Source organism: Phoenix dactylifera, chromosome 16, assembly GCF_009389715.1.
Source record: "Phoenix dactylifera cultivar Barhee BC4 chromosome 16, palm_55x_up_171113_PBpolish2nd_filt_p, whole genome shotgun sequence".
Lineage (NCBI taxonomy): Eukaryota > Viridiplantae > Streptophyta > Magnoliopsida > Arecales > Arecaceae > Phoenix > Phoenix dactylifera.
This window is the reverse complement of record NC_052407.1, coordinates 10,855,117-10,880,366: the sequence shown is the minus strand read 5'-3', so window position 1 is coordinate 10,880,366 and position 25,250 is coordinate 10,855,117. Positions and strand designations below refer to the sequence as shown.

At 38.5% G+C, this 25,250-nt stretch overlaps 2 protein-coding genes across 3 annotated transcripts; both read left to right on the top strand.

Moving 5' to 3' along the window:
* The first annotated feature begins 819 nt into the window (after window positions 1-819).
* Window positions 820-25,250, top strand: LOC103702710 (glucose-6-phosphate isomerase, cytosolic). Of its 2 annotated transcripts, none has more exons than XM_008785253.4 (24): window positions 820-1,015; window positions 2,574-2,630; window positions 2,729-2,805; window positions 2,970-3,051; window positions 3,122-3,169; window positions 3,673-3,828; window positions 3,905-4,001; window positions 4,120-4,162; window positions 8,463-8,530; window positions 8,632-8,716; window positions 8,813-8,861; window positions 11,336-11,408; window positions 11,494-11,554; window positions 13,278-13,344; window positions 13,427-13,483; window positions 13,608-13,661; window positions 13,756-13,884; window positions 21,923-21,986; window positions 22,115-22,188; window positions 22,269-22,322; window positions 22,409-22,477; window positions 24,282-24,371; window positions 24,557-24,664; window positions 24,989-25,250. In XM_008785253.4, exons 2-24 carry the CDS (start codon window positions 2,580-2,582, stop codon window positions 25,034-25,036), a joined length of 1,704 nt encoding a protein of 567 aa, XP_008783475.1. In that variant the 5' UTR covers window positions 820-1,015; window positions 2,574-2,579; the 3' UTR covers window positions 25,037-25,250. The 2 variants fall into 2 exon arrangements, with proteins under 2 accessions (XP_008783475.1, XP_008783474.1); XM_008785252.4 differs by having other exon boundaries at window positions 834-1,171.
* On the top strand, window positions 18,675-19,763 carry LOC120104077. The gene is made up of 2 exons (XM_039114501.1): window positions 18,675-18,832; window positions 18,925-19,763. The coding sequence occupies exons 1-2, from the start codon at window positions 18,823-18,825 to the stop codon at window positions 19,725-19,727; spliced, it is 813 nt and encodes a 270-aa protein (XP_038970429.1). The 5' UTR covers window positions 18,675-18,822; the 3' UTR covers window positions 19,728-19,763.

Below are 25,250 nucleotides of genomic sequence, written 5' to 3'. Positions count from 1 at the left end.
GTCCTCAATGAGGACGATGGCCAACAACACTACTGCTACGCGAAGCAGGAAAAAGAGGTCGACGACTATGGTCCCATTGGACAAAGCTTTTGGAGGGCCAGAAAACACTTTTTGGCCCTCTAAAAGTACTTTTAGATGGAATGTGAGTATTTGGTTAAAAATTCAAGAAGCTATTTTAGCTTTGCTAGAAAGCTAAAACAGCTTTTTGGAAAAAGTTTAGAGTTTCTCCGAAAAAGCACTTTTAGGCCTCATTGGAAAGCTGTTTTGAGCTATAAATTTTTTTTCTTTTTGGACCAAAATATCCATAATAAAACATAATAATTAGAGAAAATAATAATATTAATATATAATAATAATAAATATAATATTTTATATCTTTATTATTTATAATATTATATTACATTATATCATAATATATTGATATATTATGGTGTATAATATCAAATTATGTTATATTATTATGCTATAGTATACAATATTTTATTATAATATTATAATAACATTATATTATATTACAATAATATTATATTATATTATATATTTATGTATTAATATATATTATATTTTATTATGCTCTGTTGTATAATATTATGTAACGTTCTTTATGGTTGTTTTGTTATTAAGTATTTTAAAGCTCAATCCTCAAAGTTGCTTTATTTTTGTTAATTATTTTATTTGATGCACACGTGGTGGGCTACTATTGGCCTAGTCTATAGTTGTGCTTGGAGATCGGAACTTTTCCAGATGGATCATATCGATCGTAGATCTAGGATCAAATGAATCCGTTTAATGTGAAATTATTAGGTGCAATCATTTCATCGGAGGTTATCTCCCCTTCAAGATGCCCTTGCCAACCTGGGCGATGAACGGCTAGTTTCGCCCGTACCACTTCCACGTGGCTGCCATGGCGAAAAACTCGTGGTAGATCTCGCCGCGTGGCATCAATAAAGTCTCGCCCCACCGGACTCGACGAAGGGCTCGCTGGTGACCGAAACCCAGGAGCGAGGAACCAGAGGTATATTGTATTCTAGGGGCGTGGTTGTAAACTATGTAATATCCCATATTCGCATTCGATGGGCGTGGGTGTGGTTATAAAGAACGAAAACAAACTGATCTCTAAAGTGCGAACCAGAAATCTCATCTCATCTTCCTTCCGCTTCCGGAGGAAGTGGTAATTTCTTCGATTTCGTCTCGATTTTTTTCCTTCTTGGTAGAATCCTATGCGCTAAGCGATTGTTTGATTTTTTTGAAGTGATTTGTAGTCCAATCTCACGGTGTTGACGGCAAAGAAAGCCTAGATTTTTGATCGGGGTTAAGATCCCTAATGGCTCCGATCGCTGATGATGATTTTCGGGTGGAATTGTTTTACGATTCAGTAGATGGATTATTGGTTTTTTTTTTTGTTATTCGATTATAAGATTGATCGTTTTTTTTAAGCTCAAGATTACTGGGATATGTTTCGCATGTTCTTGGAAAAATTTAATCGTCTAATGCATTTATTTTTGAAATAATCTGTCTCTATTCGACAAGGTTTCGTCAAGTTCTTGTTTTCTTTTGATACAATCATAAGATGGTTAAAAAGAAAAGCATCATTTTTCTTTTTTATAGTTAGCGAATTCTTGCCCATATATTTGATGACTTTTTCTTGGTCGGTAAAGTCTCCTGTTTTTGGCCTAGTAACGATGCTGCTGATTTCTATCTGGACTAAATTTATTGCATCCCAGTTCCCAAATAGTTTACCAGTTTCTACTATCAAGTCATCATCCAAGGGACAAGTCATATGTGACAGTAGTTAGCTGTCAGCCTCTTTGAGGTGAATAAATCATGGACTATTGGTTCTTTATTTCGATTATAAGATTGATCGCTTTCTCTCTCTCTCTCTCTTTTGAAAGCTTATGATTCACAGAAAAATAGCGACCAGGTTAGTTTTTTCCAATGTTTTTAGAAAAATCTAAACTTCGAATGCGTTTCTTTTTGAAAGAATCTCTCTTTATTCAACAAGTTTTCATCAAGTTGTTGTTTTCTTTTGATACATTCATAAGGTGTTTGTGAAAAAGCATCTTTTTTGTTTTGATAATTGGCGTATTGTTGCCCATATATTTAAGAACTATTTTTTTTTTGTGGTGGATAAAGCCTGTTGATTTCTGGCCTTAGTAATCCTACTGATTTCTATCTGAACTAAATTAATTGGATCCCAGTTCCATATAGAAATCAGTTTTACTATCAAGTTATCATCCAAGGGACAAGTCATCTCTGACATAGGCTGTCAGCCTCTTTTGTGTGAACAAATCCCACGTCAGAGGTTCTGTAATGCTCATCACCAGCTTCTGTTTCGATGATTTTGAAAGTAAACCTGACTTTGTATGAGACATATAGTGCTCATCACTAATATTTAGCTTATAAAATGTTGTTCTCAACTTAAGATGATACTCCTGAAAAAACAGATGATGATCTTTACTGATGCATCTATGTTACTTTAGGACAAATTCATGGTCTCAGGCCAACTTCTGTGTTTTTTACTGATTTTTGCTTATGTAGTGCGAACATATAACAAATTCTTAGTGATATTGCAGATTTCAATGGCTTCAACCACTCTTATTTGTGACACAGAACCCTGGAAGGACTTGAAGGTGTCATTTTGCATCTTACAACTAATGATTCTAACTTGTATAAACATTTTCTTTTCCCCCAAATGGTGAGAACTCATTCAGTATTATGTGGCATGCAGGGTCATGTTAAGGAGATAGAAAAGACACATTTACGTGATTTGATGGCCGATGTTGAGCGGTGCAAGTCAATGATGGTGTATGCTACTTACTGAATTATTTAGCCATCTAAATTTTAAGAATCTATTTATAAAAAAACACCGTAGATGAACTATATGATGACTACTTGAAGTTCTTTTCCTTTTTTTTTTTTGAGAGCACTCCACATTTTTCTTGATTTTTCTGTTCACCTTCCCCTAATAGAGAGTTTGATGGAATACTTTTGGACTATTCCCGGCAACGCGTTTGTCAAGACACTATAGAAAAGCTATTCAAACTGGCAGAGGTGTGATTTGCTTTACTTGTATTTGCTATGAATTCTGAGATAATTTTCTAAACACTCTTATGTTTTGCAGGCAGCACATCTTAAACAAAAGATTGACAGAATGTACGGTGGAGAGCATGTACGTAAAGTTTTGGAACACAGATTGTAGTAAATGACACACAGATTGTAGTAAATGACTCTGTAGGATTTTGTTATATATCCTTGTAAACCTCTAGATTGGTGCTATGAAGTATATGTGAAATGATCCTGCCCCTTTTTATCCTAAAAAGAAAATATACTTCCTGATCTTATATTCTCAGGTTGACCTTCTGGATATTGCTATATGGCTTATGTGATTATTGTCACATCACTCTTGGAAGAACTCCTAGTTTACTCTTTAAGTCTAAATGCTTTCGCATTGTGCATTTTGCATTTGTCATGACTATTTTATTCATTGACATAGTGCAAGTATTGACATTTGGTTGTCGAAATTGTGTAGGCAAGAAGCTTATATTGTTATGTATGAATCCTGAGACTGTTTCTTTCTCTTCTCCTAAAGCCGTTTGTTTTATGCTTTAAATTTGGGCAAATTTTGTTTGAATAGAAAAGAGTGAAATATATAACACCTTCTACATTTCTCAGATAAACAGTACAGAGAATAGATCTGTGCTGCATATAGCTTTGCGAGCCCCAAGGGATAAAGTTATTTGCAGTGATGGGAAAAATGTGGTGCCAGATGTTTGGACTGTTTTAGACAAAATCAAAGACTTTTCAGAAAGGGTCCGAAGTGGCTCATGGGTAAGAAGTAGGCTCAGGTATTGTAAACTCCATGTCTATTGTCCGAAGCACTGATGCAATTGGGTGAATGTCTCAGGTTGGAGCAACAGGAAAGGTATTAAAAGATGTTGTGGCTATTGGTATTGGTGGCAGCTTTTTAGGCCCACTATTCGTACATACAGCCCTTCAGACAGGTATCTCAGCATAACCCATAAAATCAGTGCACAATTTATTATTGGAGCCAATAATCAATCCTGTCTGCAAAATAAGTTCCCCTTTTTATATAATTATTGCGATCTTTAAATTTTTCAGATCCAGAGGCTGCAGAAAGTGCAAAAGGACGACAGCTGCGATTGTAAGTGGACCTATTAATTATTTGCAAATTTTGTAGATCTATTTTACTTCGTGATTGATAAAGCAAAATGTATGCTTGATGCTTTGATTAAGGCTGCAATCTTGTTTTTTCTCCAGCCACCAGGCTCGACTCTTGGTGATCCAATGTTTCCTACATTCTTTGTTTAATATAATCCTCATCAGAAATTGTCTGATACTCAGATATAGGATTATCTTTCTGTCTTATTTGTATTCCCCTAGTTTGCTGTCATCAGTGCTCTTCTAGCATCTAGTAATGAAGTCTTAACCAACTTCTACTTTAATTAACAAAATTTCTTACCTATGCAAACCTGTTTTATGCCCATCTTTGGTTCATTCATGCAACCAAAAGCTACCACTTTTCAACCTTCAAGTCAAAGCTTGTAGGCTTAACCTATGTACATGTTTGTCCATATTAAAAAGACCCTTTAACTTCATTAATTTGGTATAAGATATTTAATGTGGTGTTTGTAGTTGTAGACCATGAGGAGGGCATTTAGATATTTAAGGCTTTTAGCTTGTTCAACAAAGGGTATTTGCTGTTTTTGGCAATAGTTGCTTCTCCTTGCCAAGGTGCTTTTGTCCTTTTACGAATGCTGGGGGCAACCTTTTACCCCACTACCTGGGTGCCATCTTAAATATTTTTTGCTTGTGGGGCAAGTGCCTCCATGGTTACATCCTCCCCAAGTTCTAGTTTGTCCTCTTAATCCTTGGAGTGGGGGGTAGTTTCAGATCGATCGGGAGGATGACCTGTTGAAGAATGTGAGTGTACGAAGTCAGCCCAATCGAATACTTACCCACTCTTTGGTTAGCAACAGGCCAACTTTAGAACCTATATTGGATTTTGGACGAGCAGATCCTTGGTTAAGGAGAAAAAAATGTTAATATAGGAGTCACAGTCATGGGACAAGTCATTGTTCCAATTGCCAATTTAGCACCTCAAAATATGGTTGCAGAGTAATGTTTCATCTCACAAGCGGGACATAATTCTCCAAAATCCATGAGCTAGGAGGCATCAACCACCTTCATCTAATCAGCCATATCCTCCAAATTTATGGGCTGATGGGCAAGCATGGTGATGGATCTTACCTTCACCAGATTCTCCATGGTTTCTACCTCCTACTCAAATTTATGTCTTGCCTCCATTAGATTCTCCATGCAAGCCACTCAAGTTCACCTTTCCAAAGAGGTAGACCTATTAACCTCCTTAGTAAGTGAAGCAAGTGATTGTTGATATTGGTTAGCCTTTCCTTTAAATCGGCCAAGTTGGTTGACTACCAAGTCCAAAACTAGGCCGACGGATGTGGTGCTAGATACATCCAATCATCTTTCTAACCATCGACTAATGGGATGCGGAGAGTATTATTTACGTCATATCCATACCGCTGGTTATGATACGAAGGCCGATGGACAACAAACCTCGGAAGGCCATCTATTATAGATCGAGTACTAGGAGGTCTTCAAAAGGGGCATCATTTGCAGGCTGAATAAGAGGTTCTAAAATGATATTAGTCTTTGACCAAATACATGATAGGTTGAAGTATTCGGCCAGTAGGACAAGATACACGACTAGTAGGCTAAGTTGTACTTAATTAGCAAGCTGAAGTACTTGGCTAGCAGGTCGAAACACATGGCTAGTAGGCCGAAATACATGGCTAGTAGGCCAAGGTGTATTTGGTCAGTAGGCCGAAGTACTCAGCCAGCAGGCAAAAATACACAATTAGTAGGCCGAGTATTACTAGAAGGATGCCAACCTTAGACAAGTATTAAAAAAAGTCAGAAACACTAAGGATGTTGGCCGTACACTAAGGGGGCAAGTCGAAACACCAACGGTATAGGTCAATACACCAAAGATGCAGGCCGATACACCGAGGATGCATACCAAGTAACTGGGGTGTAGACCTAGGGAGGTGAGAGTTATCAGCTTACGATCAGGCCTTAATGGAACGAATTCCAAGGATGGTGGCTAGCCAATAGTTGCCATTAATCATGATGTGGGAGGAATGGTTGCACTACTTATCATGCATGGCGGTAGTAGTCTATATACACAATAATAAGGACAATTGTCCAAAAAAAGTAGTGGTATCCATGTCCCCATTACTTATGACATGAGAGCGGTAACACTATCTTTCATATATAGCAATAGTGGCCCATGTGGCACACAATAACAAGAACAATTGTCCAAAATGAGCAATGGTATCCATCTTTCTACTACCTATGATGCGAGAGGAGGGCGGCACTATCTACCATGTATGGTAATAGTGGTCTATATGGTAGATAATTGTAAGGACAAGTGTCCAAAATGAATAGCGGCGCCTATCTTTCTAGTTAAGAGGAGCTACTTAGAAGTATTAAGTTGTAACAATAGAAAAGGCATCTTCCTTACATCATAATGAATGGATTTTTATCTTTAGTATTTTCAATTCTTCTTTGTTATTCTTTAGTTTATCAGTAATTTAGGTAGCATTCGAGTAATTAAAAGTCCTTGAAGGTTCAAGGCACTCGAACCGCGGCACCTTCTCCTCTTAATTCTAGTGACAAACTGGTGTCACACTTGCACAATTATCCAACCCAGCGGCAAGCTTGTTCTCCCATCTCGATGGACAAGAGGAAAATGGTAATAGGTGGAATGTTAGTTTTTTCTAAGAGTACTTGATAAGACCTGCTTTTGGGAGAAAATTTGGGGAATTGTATCATTCATATATGTTGATTGAGGGTAGGTTCGGCGGAACCGTCCCGAATCGGACGGTTTCGGCTGTTCCGAGCCATATCGGTGGTTTACCGATATGGTTCCGGCAATGGAAACGAAACTCGTTGCCAGAGTCGAAAAAGCAGAAGGAAAGAGAGAGCGAGCAGGGGAGGGAGGGAGAGGGAGAGGGAGGTGCGGCCTCACCTCCCGCGGCCTTTGCCGGCGTCTGCCGGCATCCACCACCCTCCGCCGAGCTCCCTTCCTCTCCCCCTCTCTCTTTGTCTCTCCCATGGTCTGCGTGCTCTCTCCTTCGTCGGTATAGGTTCGACACGGCCCGTACCGACTCGTGCCACCAGAGAACCGGTACGGTGCCCGGTACTGGTTCCGCTGACCTTGATTAAGGGTGTTCTTGATAGTTTCTTTATGGAATAAAAACATTTCCATTTTTTAAAGCAAGGTGATGACCTTTCCTTCTTTCAGTTTCCATGGCTTGTAGATGTTTTGAGCTGATTGATGGTTAAGGTTATTAGAAAACTTGGTGTTATAAATGGTGATAAAGCTAAAGATGATTTTCTTGAAAAATAATGCTTGCTGTATGGATGCATTACTCCATGTTCATATGTGATGGGTTGTCTTAGATCAGTGCTTCATACTTGAAGCAGCTTTAGGCTATTATGATTGAACAAAAATTAATTTGAGTAATTCTTCAGGACGAGATTTTGATGGATGAGGACTTGATGCAGGTTTTTCCCAATTATGCAGATGTAGGTTTTTTTTTTTAATCTTGCGTTCATTATTGTCAATTAAAAATTGTTGGTTAACAGCATGACTTTTGCAGTGAAATCTCCTAGGATGAGATTTTTGTGGAATTTAAACACAACAGCGACTTTCATGGGGAGTAGAATGATATGAGATTTTGGTTAATGACCATGTTGACAGACTGAAGCCATGGAGCTTGGTTACTTATTATTGAAACAACCTGGTGAGCATGGACCAGGTCTTCATTTGAAATCATTTCTTGTGATTCATGGAATTAACATGCCACCTCTTTAGCGACTAAGAGCTAAGATGATATGGTCATTTGCAATGAAGCCCAGAAGGTGTCTTAATAGCAGAACTTTATAGGAGTGAAAGAGAGGACATGTGACTGAAGAAAATCTAGACACAGAACAGAAGTTGAGATTTTGAAAGTGCTTGCATAGATTGCTGATGTTGCCTTAGCAACAACTACTCGTGTTAAGGAAATCATTAACTGGAGCCCTGATAGACAAAATAAGATAGGCGTATGCAATGAACTTTGAGATGTTGATTTTGTGCTTGGAAAACAAATTGGGACACTAACTTCTTGTCTTAGGGAACATGCAATAAACTTTGAGATGTTGACACTTTAGGAGCTTAAATTTCATTTATCATCTTATTACCTGCTTATGCTATTGATATCCTTAGCTAGCTAGGCTGAAAATTTTAAAGATCCTTTATATCCTGCATGGTTCAAAGTCTTCACAGGATATAAGTTCTTTGATAAAGTGCATTAGCTGAATATTTATCATGTCCTACATCTAACAAGCTTTTTCTTGTTTTTTTTTTTTGCCAGTCTTGCAAATGTAGATCCAATTGATGTTGCTCGTAACATCACTGGGTTAAATCCTGAAACAACCTTAGGTAACTGCTACTTTTTTGAATTATTTCTTATATTCTTTCGATGCTACTTATATATCTTACCTTATCCTTTTTACTTCTGGTTCTTCTGCTGACGAGTGCAGTTGTGGTGGTTTCAAAGACTTTTACAACAGCGGAAACTATGTTGAATGCTCGAACATTGAAGGAATGGATTCAAGCTGCTCTTGGGTTAGCACAGCTCAACAACGAAATCATTCATGGAGATTGTTCTTTCGCCTTTTGTTTTATTTACATGTATGCTTATTTTGTTCTGACTGGTTTCAGGCCTCAGGCAGTTGCAAAGCATATGGTGGCTGTCAGCACAAATCTTCCGGTACTTATTTTCAATCATTTTAGTTTCACCACAGAAAATTTTCAGTTAGTGAAGCAACTATTTACGTCATGCCATGTCATTGTCTTCCTTCATGTTTGATTTCAATAATTGGAGGTTTTAATTCTTGAAAGTTCTTTTTTTTTTTCTATTAATAGAATATTATTGTGATAGTGGTGTCGGCATAATTAGGTCATCTTGAACTTGATTGAACAATAATATTATGCTGATACAAATAAAATTGAGTTTAAAAATATTTGGTTTGGTTCAAGACAAGGAAGTATAGATGGTGTTACTGAATACTATCCAATAACATGCTAATAGGGGTGTAAATGGGCCAGGGTGACTGAACGGCTTTCCAATTGGTCCTTCTTAGGATGGATTTTATTTCTGATGTTTGAAAGTATGGGTAGGGGTGGCAATTTATGACTCGTCTCGTCAACCCGACCCACAAACGATCCGCTTCAAGCAAGTTTGGATTTGACATAAACGGATTTGGGTCATAAACGGGTTAACCCATCTAAACTTGTTTATTAAATGGGTTGGGTTTAGGGTTAGACCTTTGACCTGTTTAACCCATTTTGACCTGTTTAATAATTGGGTCGGATCATAACCTGACTCATTTAATCTGTTTAAAACCTATTTAACCTGTTGAAGCCTACTTAACCTATTTCTGACTAGTTTAACCTGACCCGCTTAATCTGTTTAAATCCATTTAATCCATTAAACCCGTTAAACCCGTTTAACCGAGCTTGACCTGTTTAATAAATGGGCTATGTGGGTTGCGTCGGGTTATCTATTTTATAAACAGGTTGGATTTAGATATGAAATTTTGACATGTTTAATAAATAGGTCGGGTTTGGGTTGATGAATATTTGATTCGTCTTGCATCCGATCCGACTTGTATCTGACCCAACCCAACCCGATTGCCACCCCAGGCTTGAATTTTCTCCCTATGCTAAGAGGTGGACCTTAGGATTACCACAGTTGGTTCATTGACCATAGTAATGCCATTAGGACAATTAAAACCATTCACAGACACACAACATGCCCCCCCCCCCCCACCCCCCAATCCCCGATTCTTTTCCCTTAAATTACTTGTACATGCCTCTCGGTAAAAATTGATTGTGGATTTTTGTGCTTTTATTCAAGATATGTGTGATTTCACATCAAATCCATAGGAAATCTCATGACCTATGCAACACAAGAATGCAAATTGGTCAACCTAATCATTATCAGTTGGGGATAATTGATGTAATAAAAGTTAATTAACGAAGATGAAAAACAACTTCCAAAAGGAAAAAAATTTCAAAGGGCAAACATTCTTATTCTCATTTGGTTTAAAAGGTTGTCCAAGGCATATGCAATGCCTTGTAGATGACATCGTGTCCCACATGATGTTTTACATTGGAAGTTGGAATTTTAAGAACATGAGGGTCAGTATCTGCTTCTAAGTGAGCATTTGCTTAGCACATGATTTTTAAGTAGTTGGTATGTTAAAAGCTTGTTTAACTATGATGAGAAACAAAAAGATCGGTTGTGAGGTGGAATGCCAAGGCTGAAAATGACTATATTGGAGGGAGCACAGGATTACAGGAACTACACATTTAAAGATGGCATAGTTAGCTGATTGAAATAGCACGGGGATGAGCAAAGGCCTAGGTAAGAAGAGGGTCATGAATTTGCATCAAGGAATCAATAGGGAAAGAGAATAATTAGGATGACATGGATAGAATTTGTCTTTAGATTTATTTTAGTTTAAACTGTCAAAGGTAACCTCTTCAAGTTGGTAGGTAAGCATGTTTTGAAGCTCTCCCTCAATTGCAAGGGTGGTTAGTTAATTATGTTAGGTCCTGATGATAACAAAATAATAGTAAGTTTAATTTTTAGATCTGGTCCCATTTATTTGGAGTTGTGCTAATTTGGATTTTAGTTGTTTGCATATGGACCTACTATAAGAAATTGTTGGGTACTTCAATAACATTTTTATGTCATAAATAGGGTCATGGTGTTAGATTCCTTCTCCTGCTACATGTAAGTTTGGACAAGGACTCTGCTTCAAGCCTTAAACATATGCTCATGTAAACACTGATGTTGTTTGTGAGAACTGAGAACCCAAAGGAAGTTGTTGATTGCTTCGAAATATTTAGTACTTCACCGTGGATTCTGTCCGTATTTTTTGTCTTTACATTTCTGTGCATGTGTGAGCGAGCAGAGCACATAATTGTTTATTTAGTAATTTATTTCTGATATCAGTGCCTTAAACTAATGTCAGATTATTTCTTTTTCAACTTGTCTGCCTTGCCTGTATAAGCCGATCTCCATTCCTCGAATAAGATTATCTGCATTCAGAACATTACTATTTATTTATGTTTTGAAAATCAGTGCACAAAGTGCGGATGGGAACCAATATTAAAGCTTCAGTATCTTTTCGTACTGTGTTCACTGACACTTTGGTTAAAACTTTTAACTGACAGCTTGTAAAGGAGTTTGGGATTGACCCTGCTAATGCTTTTGCATTTTGGGACTGGGTTGGTGGTCGCTATAGTGGTAATTATCCTTATGTTTTTGGTCTGCCTATTGAAACTTCTGGTCTATTTCACATCTCTTTATTGATAATGACATATTAATCCAGTGTGCAGTGCTGTTGGCGTGCTGCCTTTATCTCTCCAATATGGTTTTCCAATTGTCCAGAAGTATGGTGACTCATGCTTATATATGTTTCTTGATATAATTATCTGGATTAGTAGCTCAAATGCAGTATATAACTATCACTTCTTTTAGATAAGCTGTGGTTGAGCTTGTGATTATTTTAGATGATGCACATATTTTATTATGAGAACAGGGTCGCTGCAAATAATGAAGAACAAAATCTACCTGGAATCATTTGTAAGTTGTAGAAAGTAAATATAACTGTTGATAAATATAAGGAGATTTTGTGAATAGGAGTCACCCATAAATCCATAGGGAATATCTTTTGTACCAAATGTTGTTTTTATGTTCTTGCAAATTTTATAGCCCAGAATTCCATTTCTTGCCAAAAACTGAATTAATTTATTTTTGTATGTTTTCTAACCAGACATCTGTCCTTGGTGAATAGCTTTACCAACAAAACTAATCGTCTTTAGGGGAATACAAGTTCAAAAGCCAGAAGTTCTATAAAACTAATCGTCTATGGACTATAAATATCTTTTCTGTCCTGGAGACCACCATAGATAGAAAAAGTATGAGACAACGATGCAGTAAATTTAAATGTGTGAATATCTTTTTCTGATTTGTGCAAACGAAAAAAATTCCTGCTGCAGTGCAATGAGTCTGAACAAAATCTAAATGTCTCATTGAGGAGATCTTAGCATGGGGAACTTCCAGTTTAAGAGAACAAAAAATAGGAAGAAACAAATAAAAATTTAGATTGTATGGATGCATGAGAAAAAAAGCACAAAGTTCAATAGTAACGACTAAAACACAGTACAAATCTATGTTGTTCCGTGCATCTTTATGATAACTATCACAGAGCAAAACCTGTCTCTAAACGTGGATAAAGGAGCACTGAGATTTGTCACGCATTTATGGTGAGATATCAAGTGGAAAACAAAAAAGTTATACAGTTCATCTAAGGACATCTACAAAAGTTAAAGAAACTCAGATATTCAGAAAAGAAACATATGAAACAATTTTTTGTCACATAAATCATCACACTTTAGACTTGGAACTAACTTCCTGAGACTTGGTTTTGCTTATGATGGATGTAAAGTTTAGCACATGCTGTTTCAATCAGATGCATGTGTTCTAAAACCAAATAATGGATCTATTGATTCGTCTACTTCTTATGATAAATCTGGTACATCTTTGTGTGTTCTGAAATTTGAGGTATTTTGTAGATCTTCCAGCTTATGTAGCAAAATGAATTATGATGTCTTCCTCTGATGATATAGAATGGAAGCAATATTGAGATTTTGAGAACCTTTTCTTCTCACCAAGCAGATGGATGACCATCAACTTTGAATCTACTTGGTATTAAAAGTTATGTGTGAAGTTTCTTTCAATAGATCTTTAAAAATTATGGAGCTAAAAGGACCCCACCTTTTCTTTCTAAGTTTGAGCCAAATAGGCTAGTTCAGATTATCTTTCATTTGTACAATTTACCCGTGGCTTGTATCTCCACCGAAGTCCAGAAGGATGGAAACCCTACATCCTATCTCTCTGCCTCTCTCTTCTCTCTCTATTGTCTCTTCCCCATCTTGCAAGCTAATTGACCTTGGAGCTAAAAGCACATTTTATTTGATGATGTATTTGCAGTCTTGAGGTCATGGGTTCAAACACAGCTTACCTGTTAAGATAAATAACCTCACAATCTTTGATTTTTACATTTTGGTCCCTTAATGAAGTCATGATTTTTTTCTCTTTTTCTTATTGAAGATTTCTGAATGGAGCTTCTAGCATCGACAACCATTTCTATTCAACTTCATTTGAAAAGAACATGCCTGTAAGTTTTATTATCTTTTAAGGTCCATGCCATCTTTAAGTAGCATGTTTTACCAACAGATTCATTCTTTGTACTTCACCAGGTACTCCTCGGTTTGTTGAGTGTATGGAATGTTTCTTTCTTGGGATATCCTGCGAGAGTATGTAATATGTTACAGTTGCTGTTGTCATTTGAAGTTTGAACTGTTGAACACTATCTTTATGTTTAATTTGAAAAATAGGAGCAGTTTCCTCTAACAAATGACTCCTCTCATCTCCATTCAGGCCATATTGCCGTACTCTCAGGCACTCGAGAAATTCGCTCCACATATACAACAGGTATTTAAATTTTGTTTTCAATTTAACTTGAAGATCAAGATCTTTTTCTCCTGTTTGATTATAATTCCTGAAGTGAAGTAATTATATACTAAAGGTTAGCATGGAGAGCAATGGAAAAGGTGTATCCATTGATGGTATTCCCCTTCCCTTTGAGGCTGGTGAAATAGATTTTGGAGAACCTGGAACAAATGGTCAGCACAGCTTCTACCAGCTGATCCATCAGGTAATTATGCTCCTTGACATATTTGATTAGAATTTGGCAATTTTTTAAATTTGTCAACTGTTTTGCTGAACTCCAAACCTTTTTTTTATCATGGATGTTATATTATCTTGCTTACCATAGAGTTATGTTTACCTTGTATATCATCACGCTCGTCTTCCATGCAAGGTTTGTAGTGGTGTTGGCAGGATGGTTAAAGTCCAGGAAATATAAGTCTAATGTTTGGTTCTCTTCAGTATTATCAGTCATTGTTTCTGGAGGTTTGATTTTCCATTCTTTTGAAAATTACCTAACTTCTCATATGTTACCCAAAAACTAGAGTGTTGATAATATTCATTCGTTCATATTAATTCTTTAGACTGGATCATATGAAACATATGATGCTACCAAGTTACAGTCTTTTTAATTAAAAATTTGACAATCATCTTGGAATTTCAAATCTTAAAGGTTCCTGTTAAGCCTCCTTCACAGTTTTATCTTAATATGGTAGAAACAGAATTGAAAAGTTGAGAATGGAACGAACATGGACTTGGAAGCTTTGGGAGATAAAATTTGGAAATCATCAGTTTTTTTTTTTACAAAACATGAGAAACAGAGAGACGTTGTAAAGTTGTTTTTGGTGTGCTCTTCTTAGGCTCCATTTTTTTCAGCATCGCATTGCCTAAAGTATTTGACCTTGGATTTTTCAGCATGCAACTTTGTTGGTTGATGACTCCATGCTGGTTCGTAATGCCCCCATGAGAGCACTGATGTTAACTAAAGCGGTTCACTTGTTTTCATTAGTTTGCATTCAGTTTGCTAAGTAGAACTGCTGCATAATGTTCTAATGGTATCCCAGTGGTGATCCCTTATTAGAATCTTGTTGCAAACATGTGGGAGATTAATTCCTGTTTAACTTGTAATGCATTTGAAACTGAAGTTCAAGCCAAAAAGAAAAAAACAAAAAGAAAGAAAGAAAAAAGAAGTTCTGTTTATGAAACAGGAATCTACGAATCCTGTTAGATCCCTCCACCTATTTCCATCTAGGTGAGGTAAGACGAGAAAGGGCAAAAAACATTAACTTATTGTTCTTAATGGGAGAAAGATGAGAAGCAAACAAGCATAATTTTTTATTGAAGATGCAAGAATGAGAAGAAAAACATTTCAGAGAAAAAGATTAAAATGGATTTTATTTGATGGCCTATCCTTGCATCCTAGATCCCTGAAAAACATGGTCCTATTGGATTTAACAGCTAGGTATTGGATCTTTTAAGTACATCCAATCATATAAATTGCTAATCATGCTGAAAAGGAGGTCCCATTAGAAGAAAAATCCACTTCCCTAATCTTCATTGTTTGTAACAAGTAACAACCACAAATGAAGTTGTTATTCTGTGGAGTTAAACTAAAAGCTCAATTTTCTTATATCCAAAAAGTCTCAGAAACACATATAGGGAGCCAGTGCAACTGCAAATAAAATAAAAAAATATGAATCCTATGACATTTATAACATGTATAATGCTATTAATGTTGAAAAATGATTCACTGATTTAGATGCTTTCCCTTTGCATGCATGATTTTCTGTCAATGATTCGCATTTGAGTGTTAACATTGTGACTTAGCAATGAGAGGTGTGCGCTTAGTAGCAAGGAAAGCCGTACCGGTCCGTACCGGCCGGTACGGGCCGGTACAAACCGGTCCGGTGCTTGACCGGTACCGGAGAGCGATGAAAACCGGTATATCCGGTTTTCATCTGTGTACCGGCCGGTACGGACCCCGTACCGGCCGGTACGGGTGGTTTTTTTTTTTTGTTTTACGAAACCACAGCTTCGCGCTGTGGTTTCAAAAACCACGCGCGGCGCGTGGTCAAAAACCACGCGCGGCGCGTGGTCAAAAACCACGCGCGGCGCGTGGTCAAAAACCACGCGCGGCGCGTGGTTTTAAGGGAGAAGTGGCCCGTGGGCCACTTCTTTCAATTTTTTTTTTTTTTTTTGGGGAACCACAGCGAGGCGCTGTGGTTCCCAAAACCACCGCGGCGCGTGGTTTCAAAAACCATGCGCCGCGCGTGGTTTTAAGAAGGAAGTGGCCAACCGGCCACTTCTTTCAAAGAAAAAAAAAATAAAAAATTGCTGTGGCCGACAGGCCACAGCTTTCTCCCTTTTTTTTAATGGGAAAAGGAGTGGCCTCGGCCACTCCTTTCCATTAAAAACCAAGAAAGTGGCCGACCGGCCACTTCTTTCCGTACCAATTTAACGATATTAAGCTGGGATTTTCTGTTAATCTGGGATTAACAGCACGATCTTAAGCCTCTCGTTCGGTTATAAAAACCGAACGAGGCTCACTTCTTTCCCAAACAATTTGAGGTTGAGACTTGAGAGGTTCTAGTTAAGGTGCGGAGACGGAAAGATTTGAGAGATAGCGAGGAGGAGGTCCTGCCCAAAAAATCCAGCGGAGACTATTTAAGGTGCGGTTTTTTTATCCTATATTATTTTATTAATTTTGTTAATAATTTACTTAAAAAAATAGTTTATAAATTACTTAAATAATAAGATAATGCAAAAATTTACTTTATTAGCTTAATTTTTTGATAAGTTGTCCTTTTATGATAGAAATGGGTTCTATTTAAGGTGCGGAGACGGAAAGATTTGAGAGATAGCGAGGAGGAGGTCCTGCCCAAAAAATCCAGCGGAGACTATTTAAGGTGCGGTTTTTTTATCCTATATTATTTCATTAATTTTGTTAATAATTTACTTAAAAAAAATAGTTTATAAATTACTTAAATAATAAGATAATGCAAAAATTTACTTTATTAGCTTAATTTTTTGATAAGTTGTCCTTTTATGATAGAAATAGAGCCATCAAGAAAAACGAACCCTGCAAAGCGTGATATTGGCTGGTCTTATGGGCGAAGACTTGGAAGTGAGGGGCAACGACACCAGTTTCAATGCAAGTTTTGCGACAAGGTTTTCAAGGGAGGAGGGGTAACCAGGTTGAAGCAACACTTAGCCGGAAATTCCGGTGAGGTTGCTACGTGCCGAAATTGTCCTAACGAGATTCGTGTGCTGATGAGGCAGAATCTTGCTGAGGCCAAAGAAGTGAAGGAGATGGCTTCCAAGAAGAGGGCGGAGGTCGATTGCCAAGCGGCAGAGCCACCTTCCTATCACTCTAGGGAGCCAGAGGATGTCGAGGATCTAGATGAGGAGGAGGCAGATATTCAGGCGGCCATGCATGCAAGCCTGGATGATCAGTGGCAGCAGGAGGAGGTGGCCAGGCATAGGGCTCGATTTGGGCCCTCTGCATACGAGTCGGGCGGCGGTTCTCGAAGCACTAGACAAGATCCAGAGTTCTTGAGGACAACTTCAGTAAGGGAGGGCGTCGGCAAAGAACGTGGCCGGATTGCATCTATGCTGGGTGGTTTTGGTAGCCGAAAGAAGTCATCTAGAGGAGTTGCAGAAGGAGCGACAATTCATGATGTAGATTCGCATGCTCTCCCCAGTAGAGATTCAAGGCAGCAGAGGGTAGACACAATGTGGATGAAGGATAAGAAGAAAACTATGTGGCGAGCTATTGGATCCTGGTTTCACTTCAGCCACATTCCAGCGAATGTGGCAGACAATACATACTACAGGTCTGCCATTGCCGCCATACAAGCTGCCGGTCCCGGTGTAGCTCCTCCAGGCCCGAAGGATATATACGGTGAGCTTCTTGACAACAATAAGGAGGAGCTGGAGAATTGGATTGACTCCTACAAGAGCAAGTGGCCCATATATGGACTAACCATCATGTGCGATGGTTGGACCGGTCCGACCAGGCGGAGCATCATCAACTTCCTGACATACTGTGATGCTAAGACCTTCTTCCACAAGTCGATTGATGCTTCGGCTTCTGTGCACAACACCTCGTACATGCTGAAACTTATGGAGGATGTGATTGATCTGGTAGGAGAGGAGAATGTCGTGCAGGTCGTCACTGATAATGGGCCGCAATATAAGGCTGCCGGGCAAGTCTTGATGGAGCGGCGGCCACATATTTTCTGGACCCCATGTGCTGCACATTGTATCGATCTTATGTTGATGGACATTGGAAAGATCCGTAGGGTGCAACAAACGGTGGAGACAGCTCAACGCATTACGAGGTATATTTATAACCATAACTGGGTTCTTTCATTGATGAGAAAGTATGCAGGGGGAGAGATTCTGAGACCAGGAGTCACACGGTTTGCTACCAACTTCATCGCACTTGATAGCATACTCGAGAAGAGAGGAGCCCTACGTCAGATGTTTGCCAGTCCGGAGTGGTATGATAGTAGATATTCTTATGCCGGCACTGAAGGGAGCAAGATAGAAGACTTGGTGACGAGACAGCCATTCTGGCAGCGGGCTACTACAATAGTCAAGGCTATCAAACCATTATATGAAGTGCTGCGGGCCGTAGATAGCGAGATCTACCCCCAGATGGGGTTTTTGTATCACATGATGGTTAAGGCAAAGGATCAGATTATGGAGGCAGATCCAGCACATGGCCGGTCATACATCAACATCATTGAGCAACGGTGGGGAGCGCAAATGGGTACGGAATTACATCTAGCAGGTAAACTAAGATATAATTATAGTGACAATTATAGTGATGGATATAATTATATAATTATGCTAAGATAGTCTCGTATATGTGCAGCATACTACCTAAACCCCCGGTTTCAGTACAGCATAGATGGAATTGGTATGGATGAAACACTTCTGGATGCTTTGCGTAATGTGATTTACAAGATGGAGGCAGATCCAGAAAAAGCGGCCCTATGTCTTGAAGAGGTAATTATGATTTAGTAATTACTAGCATGTGTAAGTATATCAGCATCTTCAATTATTAACATGGTTTTCTTATGCTTATTTTTCACAGAGCAAATTATTTAGAGAGGGCAGCTACAGTTTTGGCCAACGAGCGGCTGTCGTCAGCAAACACAATATGAATCCAGGTACGTGACACATCAGCAAAACATTCACCTGGTGTTACTTAGTTACTATTATGGAACTATCATATATGTAATCTTCATAAATATTTTTGCAGCTGAATGGTGGGTGCATTTTGGCGGATCCGCGAGAAATCTAAAGCGGATAGCTATCCGGATCCTCTCCCAAACAGTCTCCTCTAGTGGATGTGAGCGCAATTGGTCCACCTTCGCCCTTATCCACAGCAAACAAAGAAACCGTTTGACGCAAAAGCGCCTCAACGACCTTGTTTATGTGCATTACAATTTGCGGTTGAGGCTAAAGTGCATCCAGGAGGAAGTGGAGCTCAAGTATACAGATCCGATTTACGGGTCCTTCACCGCTGATGACGATGATCCACTACTCGGCTGGCTTGTAGGCCAGCAGCAGGAGCCCGAGCTTGACGAGCCAGGATCGCCTCCACGACCAGCTACCTTCATAGCCACCGAAGCTGGGGTCGATCCAGAGCAATGGGCTGAGCGCAATATTCCACGCACTCCCAGAGCTGATCAGCCGCAGGCACAGGGGAGCCAGACAGAGAGGGCCAGGAAAGGAAAACAAAGAATCCCAATGGAGAGTGTCGAGGAAGAGACTTGGACTAGTAGCGATGAAGGTTCTGGTGGTGATGGATCTTCTAGCCATGGAGGGAGCGGAGGACAGTATGGTACTCATGAGACACAGACGGAGGGTGGTCTTTATTTCACCGGTGAGTCCCAATTTATGGGTGCTACACAGGATACGGACCACGGTCGACCACCTGATAGAGATCGTGAGGATATTATTGGATATAGAAGACGGGCTCCTCGAGGTCGTTCAGGAAGACAGGATACGACTGCAGATCCGAGGACATACGGATACGGATTCTATTATCCACAGCCTTAGCCTGACGAATACGGATATGGTGCATTGGATTTTGCTTCCGCCATATTTGGATGGGCCCCTACACAATCAGAGGACACCTCTCAGAGCCAGAGCGTGAGCGAGAGATCCGACAGTTCTTATAACCTGGCGCGTGTTCCTTCTGATTGGGTTGATTTGCCTCCTCCTGATTATACTTATGATCCAGATATCTACGAGAGCCATCGGCACTCGTCCCGATTTTAGATATCCTAGAGTACTTTAAATGTATGTAAATGATTGTATCTTAATTCGAAGATATTTTATGTGTATGATTTTATCATTTCGAACGGGAGGAAAACATAACATGCAATCATGCATCATATATGTTTCAAATTTCAACCCTAAATTTAAATATGAAAATATCAAAAATCATGAAAAAAGTAATAAAAAAACATCAATTTTCATTTAATTTAAGATCCAACAGAGACAACATTAAAAAAAAAAAAAGTCTGGCTCGCGGAGCCCGGCCGGTACCGTACCGGTCCGGCCGGCGACCGGTACGCCGGACCGGACCGGTACGGCGGACCTTGCTTAGTAGTGTCTTATACAAAGTATGTCTAGTACAACCTCCATCACTATGAACGATCCTTGCAACCATCAAATTTTTGAATTCAATTTGCATCAGAAATCTTCTCACCATGATAAGTTCTTCCTATCAAAATTCTCTAATTCTATTGATGTGACTTGAAACTGAAGACTCTTCTTTTCTTGTCTCATTTCATCCACTAGAAACTGAAGAGCTCATTGGTAAAAGATCAGAGCAAGATAATTAGAAACCTGTAGCGGAGAAAATGAGAAAGTGGGTATCTTAGATGCTGTTATGTGTCTCCCAGCATGTTTTGGTTCCATATTGATAGGGTTAGATATCAGGAAGGATTAGATATTTTATGTAGGGAGGATGCGATTTCCCACTGAATCAAATATTAGATTTTCCAAGATGGAGCTCCAAACTCTGATTTACTCCTCTATAATAAGAATCTCACTGGAAATAGGGCATCGATGTTTCTTAATATTTCTTTTTGTCTAAAAACTGATGACTCTAATCAACCTTGCTTTTCTACTTGGCCTTCTCGATTTACCAAAGACTTGAATTAATTCCTTGACTCATGAATTACTTATACATCTATACGAGATTATCCACCATGCATAACAGAGTTATTTCCTGTTATAATCTCCGTGCCCCATTGCATCAGAAATCACACGAACAATCATAGGGGAGACTTTACCTCTTAGCAAGGGGAAACTAGTGAAGGTTTTATTACCTTTTCTTCTGTACACCTGTGTGGACACCGTTACCTCCTATCATTGGCTCTATAACTAGGCGAAATGGTGAGGAAGCTGCTTCTAGGACCATACGAACTAGAAGGAATGATGCCTGCATAGGTGGGGGGTTACCTCTACTTCTACATGTGGTGCTACCTTCACTGCTTTCAAAGTAGCAATTAGGATTGGACCTAGCATTTATCCCACATCGGGAATTCTCTCTGTTATGTTGTTGGTTTTAGAGAGTGCGGGGGCCTTTGTCTCTAACTGAACTAAAGGGGATTGGTTGTGGTGATGGGGGAGGGGAGGTTCTTTTACTGCTATAAATTTTGTAGTTTATCACCTTCATTTTGTGCTCCTATTCTTCTTGTCATAGTCTTATATATACCTGAGGAATAATATGCGTGGAAACATTTTGGAAGTACTTAGATCAAAACAAGGCTACATCTGGTTCTTTTCCATATAAGTATTGCTGCCCAAGATTGTTGAGTTTACAAAACAATTGGGATATAAAATGCAAATGCGTAGAATTTGTATCCTTAATTTCATTATTTCTTGATAGTTGTACATTGAATTTTAAGCAGACACAACCTATTCCCGGCTTAAATCCACTGGTTAACAGCCTCGTACTTCTCAGTCTTTTCTTATCTTGCATATAGCAATCATCATCTTGTTTGCTTAAACTCATATAACTTCTCCCAGTCAACCCGTTACTCCATCCCATCCGAAATATACTGATTATTCTTCAATTTTCTAAGTCAAGTTTGGAGATGTAACCTAGTATTATAACTTAAGATTTTTATGAATGAAAAATGCTGCACTATATGACATTTTTTCTTGCAGTTTGTCCAAAATTGTTATGATACTTTACTTTGAAAATTGATCTTTCAAGTATTTCTTTTAAAACCTTCCAGGGAAGGGTTATTCCTTGCGATTTCATCGGTGTTGTAAAAAGTCAGCAGCCTATTTACTTGAAAGGTACCTAATCTAAAGAATCAGTTTTTCCCTAAAAAATTACCATTCCCAGTAACTAATCTGCTCGCCAGTGCTCTTTTGTTGGACGTCAATTTATTAGCTCATGCCATTCCATTTCTCCTATCTTGCAGGGGAAGCAGTGAGTAACCATGATGAGCTGATGTCGAACTTTTTCGCACAGCCAGATGCTCTTGCTTATGGGAAGGTAAGTCCTGTTGATTATGCATTTTTTAAAGCTGGTTGTGCTTAGGTTGATCCCGTAACTAAGACCAGATGATGTTCCAGACTCGAGAACAGTTGCTTGGTGAGAAGGTCCCTAACCACCTTATTCCTCACAAGGTGATGTCTTATTTTCTTCAATCCTAAGTAGTTTTGTTCTATGTTTTGACCTTATTTCTTACTGTAAATTCTTCTGTGATCTTCAGACTTTTTCTGGCAATCGTCCATCACTGAGTCTACTACTACCCTCATTAAGTGCTTACAACATTGGACAGGTATGTGCAGTCTTGATGGACACCTTTCTTGTTGATGGTGTGTGAAATCTTTAGCACTCCTTTCGATTATGACCATGTACCTGCTTAAGAACAAGTTTATGTAAAGCTTATTTTGCTTAAAGCATGCCCTAGTAGGAAATTTTGATGCATTCCCTGCATAGTTTTTATTTTTGAAACAATTTAGTTATCCTCAAAAGAATGTTTGATTATTTTGGCATGTTTTGTCTCTCTCCCTGATTTTGATAGGATGGAAGCAAGGGAAAAATTCATGCTCTACTAAAACTCACTTACATTAGATCTCTCGTACTGGAAGCCATACTTTATGACATGGTTGCTTGTTTTGTTATTATATATGTTCTTTTAATGATGCCCAACTAGCTTTGTCCTTAGAAACTGTCCATTGGCTGGTAGTCTAACAATGTAGGTGTTTGTTGAATTTGTGACTTGTTTTTTTATCATTCATTCAATCCAGCCCCTGTTGTTATGTCATGATAGTCATCTTCCATTCCTTTTTTGCTTCCCTACAACCTAGATCTGTGCACCTCTTTTAGATTCCATCAGTGTCCTTTCTTGTCGTCATTTATATTTATCGTTCTAGGATGCAACTTTTGAAAATAGGAGAAACAAGGTAAAGAAAAGTGTTTCAGTGCACGAGGCTTCCACCAATGCGGAGTCTGGTAGTGGGGCGGGGGTTAGTTGTATGAAGCCTTGCCTTACATGTGGAGACCCAGATCACAATGGAGCAACCTTACTGTTGCACCAAGAGAGCAACCTGAAAATTCATGATACTTATGATACATGAGAGGTATATAATTAACCTTCGTTCGTATGATCATATCCAAGTATTTCCCTGCAGTACATGTCAATTGACTACACGATGCTGGAAACTTTGCCATATCGTGTTGTATACATATGCTTTGCTATCATGATTTGAATGTGTTAGAACACCGCCATGTTTGATTTTGGCTGCTGGTTGTGCATATTATTTGACACTTACCATCTGCATTAGATTGTCTGCACTCATGGTAGTTCATGCAAGTCTAGTGATGCATTAGCAATTAACTTGGAAGAACTTGTTCTTATGTGTGGTAGTTGTCTCTAAACGTCTTATGGGGCAAATAGCGGCCATTTGTTGCATATTTTTTCATCTGAACCATGTTAATTTTTCTGCATGGGAATTGCAAATCTTGCTATACATTTTATGTCGTTTGTCCCGAGCTTTAATCTTGTTATATTGCTTCTTGACTTAGTTGCCCAACGTTAAGGACTAGATTTTGCATACATCATATTATGACATGTCGCACCAGTGACAGAGCACATAATGAGTCTGTAGATATTTATTTTCATTCGACAAGGAAAATGTTATAACTGTATTCTTTTTTAAGCACTCGACAAACTTGGGGGCAATATTATATATTCCCAGGAAGATTCTGTGAACAGCAAGAAGGAATTGTTAGCAAACCTTATTCTCAGTTAGGTACACTTTTTGAATACTGGTAACTGAAAGACAGATTAGTCATTTGTCTGGAATGGTAGCAGTAAATAATTTATTTTCAGAAGATTAATTTGTGATAAAAGTATCATGAGACATTTGTTCTTGTGCCATGGTCCTGGTATTCTTGAAAAATTATTTGCTCTTATCAAAACAAAATGGTCGCTGTTCTTTAATGCGATCTTCTGTAGCCTGGTTGGGTACTAGGTGTTCATAATTTTATATCCCTGCATTGATGATAGACTTAGATTTGCATGTCTCAGTGATCTGTTATACTTGCTAATTGCTCTATTATCACATCATTTTTTTCAGCTGCTAGCCATATATGAGCACAGAATTGCAGTCGAAGGCTTCATATGGGGGATTAACTCTTTCGACCAATGGGGTGTGGAATTGGGCAAGGTATCTTGAAAATCTTTTCTCCTCGAAAATTCATTTTTCATATCGCTATAGTTGGATGCAGTCTACCTTTAAGTTTGGTTCATTTCTGTGGACTTTGCGTTGAGTCAGAAAGAATTCTTATTCCCCCTCCATATTTTTCTTCTACTTTCGATGCAACTTATGTGTTTTGCCAATTGAAATTTCAGTCACTCGCCACTCAAGTTAGGAAGCAACTGAACCTTTCTCGCACACAAGGGAAGCCTGTTGTGGGTTTTAATTTCGGTACCTCCACTTTGTTAACAAGATACCTTGAGGTATGTTTCCTGCAAGTTGTCTTACATGCCATATTTCTTTCATACTCATGTATATCAGCTATCAGATATCAATTACTAGAATCCCCATGAAATGTCTATTGCCGGTTGATGAGATCACAGTAAAAGATGAATTTCTTGGAAGACACAAGGGAGTCCTGTTTTACTTCAGGAAGGTTAACATAGAGATGTTGATGTGCCATGTATTTCTATATTTTTCAACATGTTGCCATTATATTCTGCCTCTTCAGTCTTCAGTTTGAACCTTCTTAAGTTGTAATATAATAGGACTCGTGCCTATAATGTACTTTTTGACAAACTTTGCAGGTGGACTCTGGCGTACAATCCGAATCTACTGTGCTGCCAAAAATGTAATCCAAAGACAGTCTCATGCTATGTTGTTTTGATCTGATCTGTTGGCGAAGAAGTAAACCTTGGCTGAGTATTTATCTGCTTGTAATAAAATCTTCAAAATTTTCAATGTCCGTGACATCAATTTTTACTTTGTTTTGTGCAACTATAGTTTCAAGTGGCCTATGAAAAATGATAATCTACAATAATGTTAAATTGAATTGCTTTTTGCCCGCTC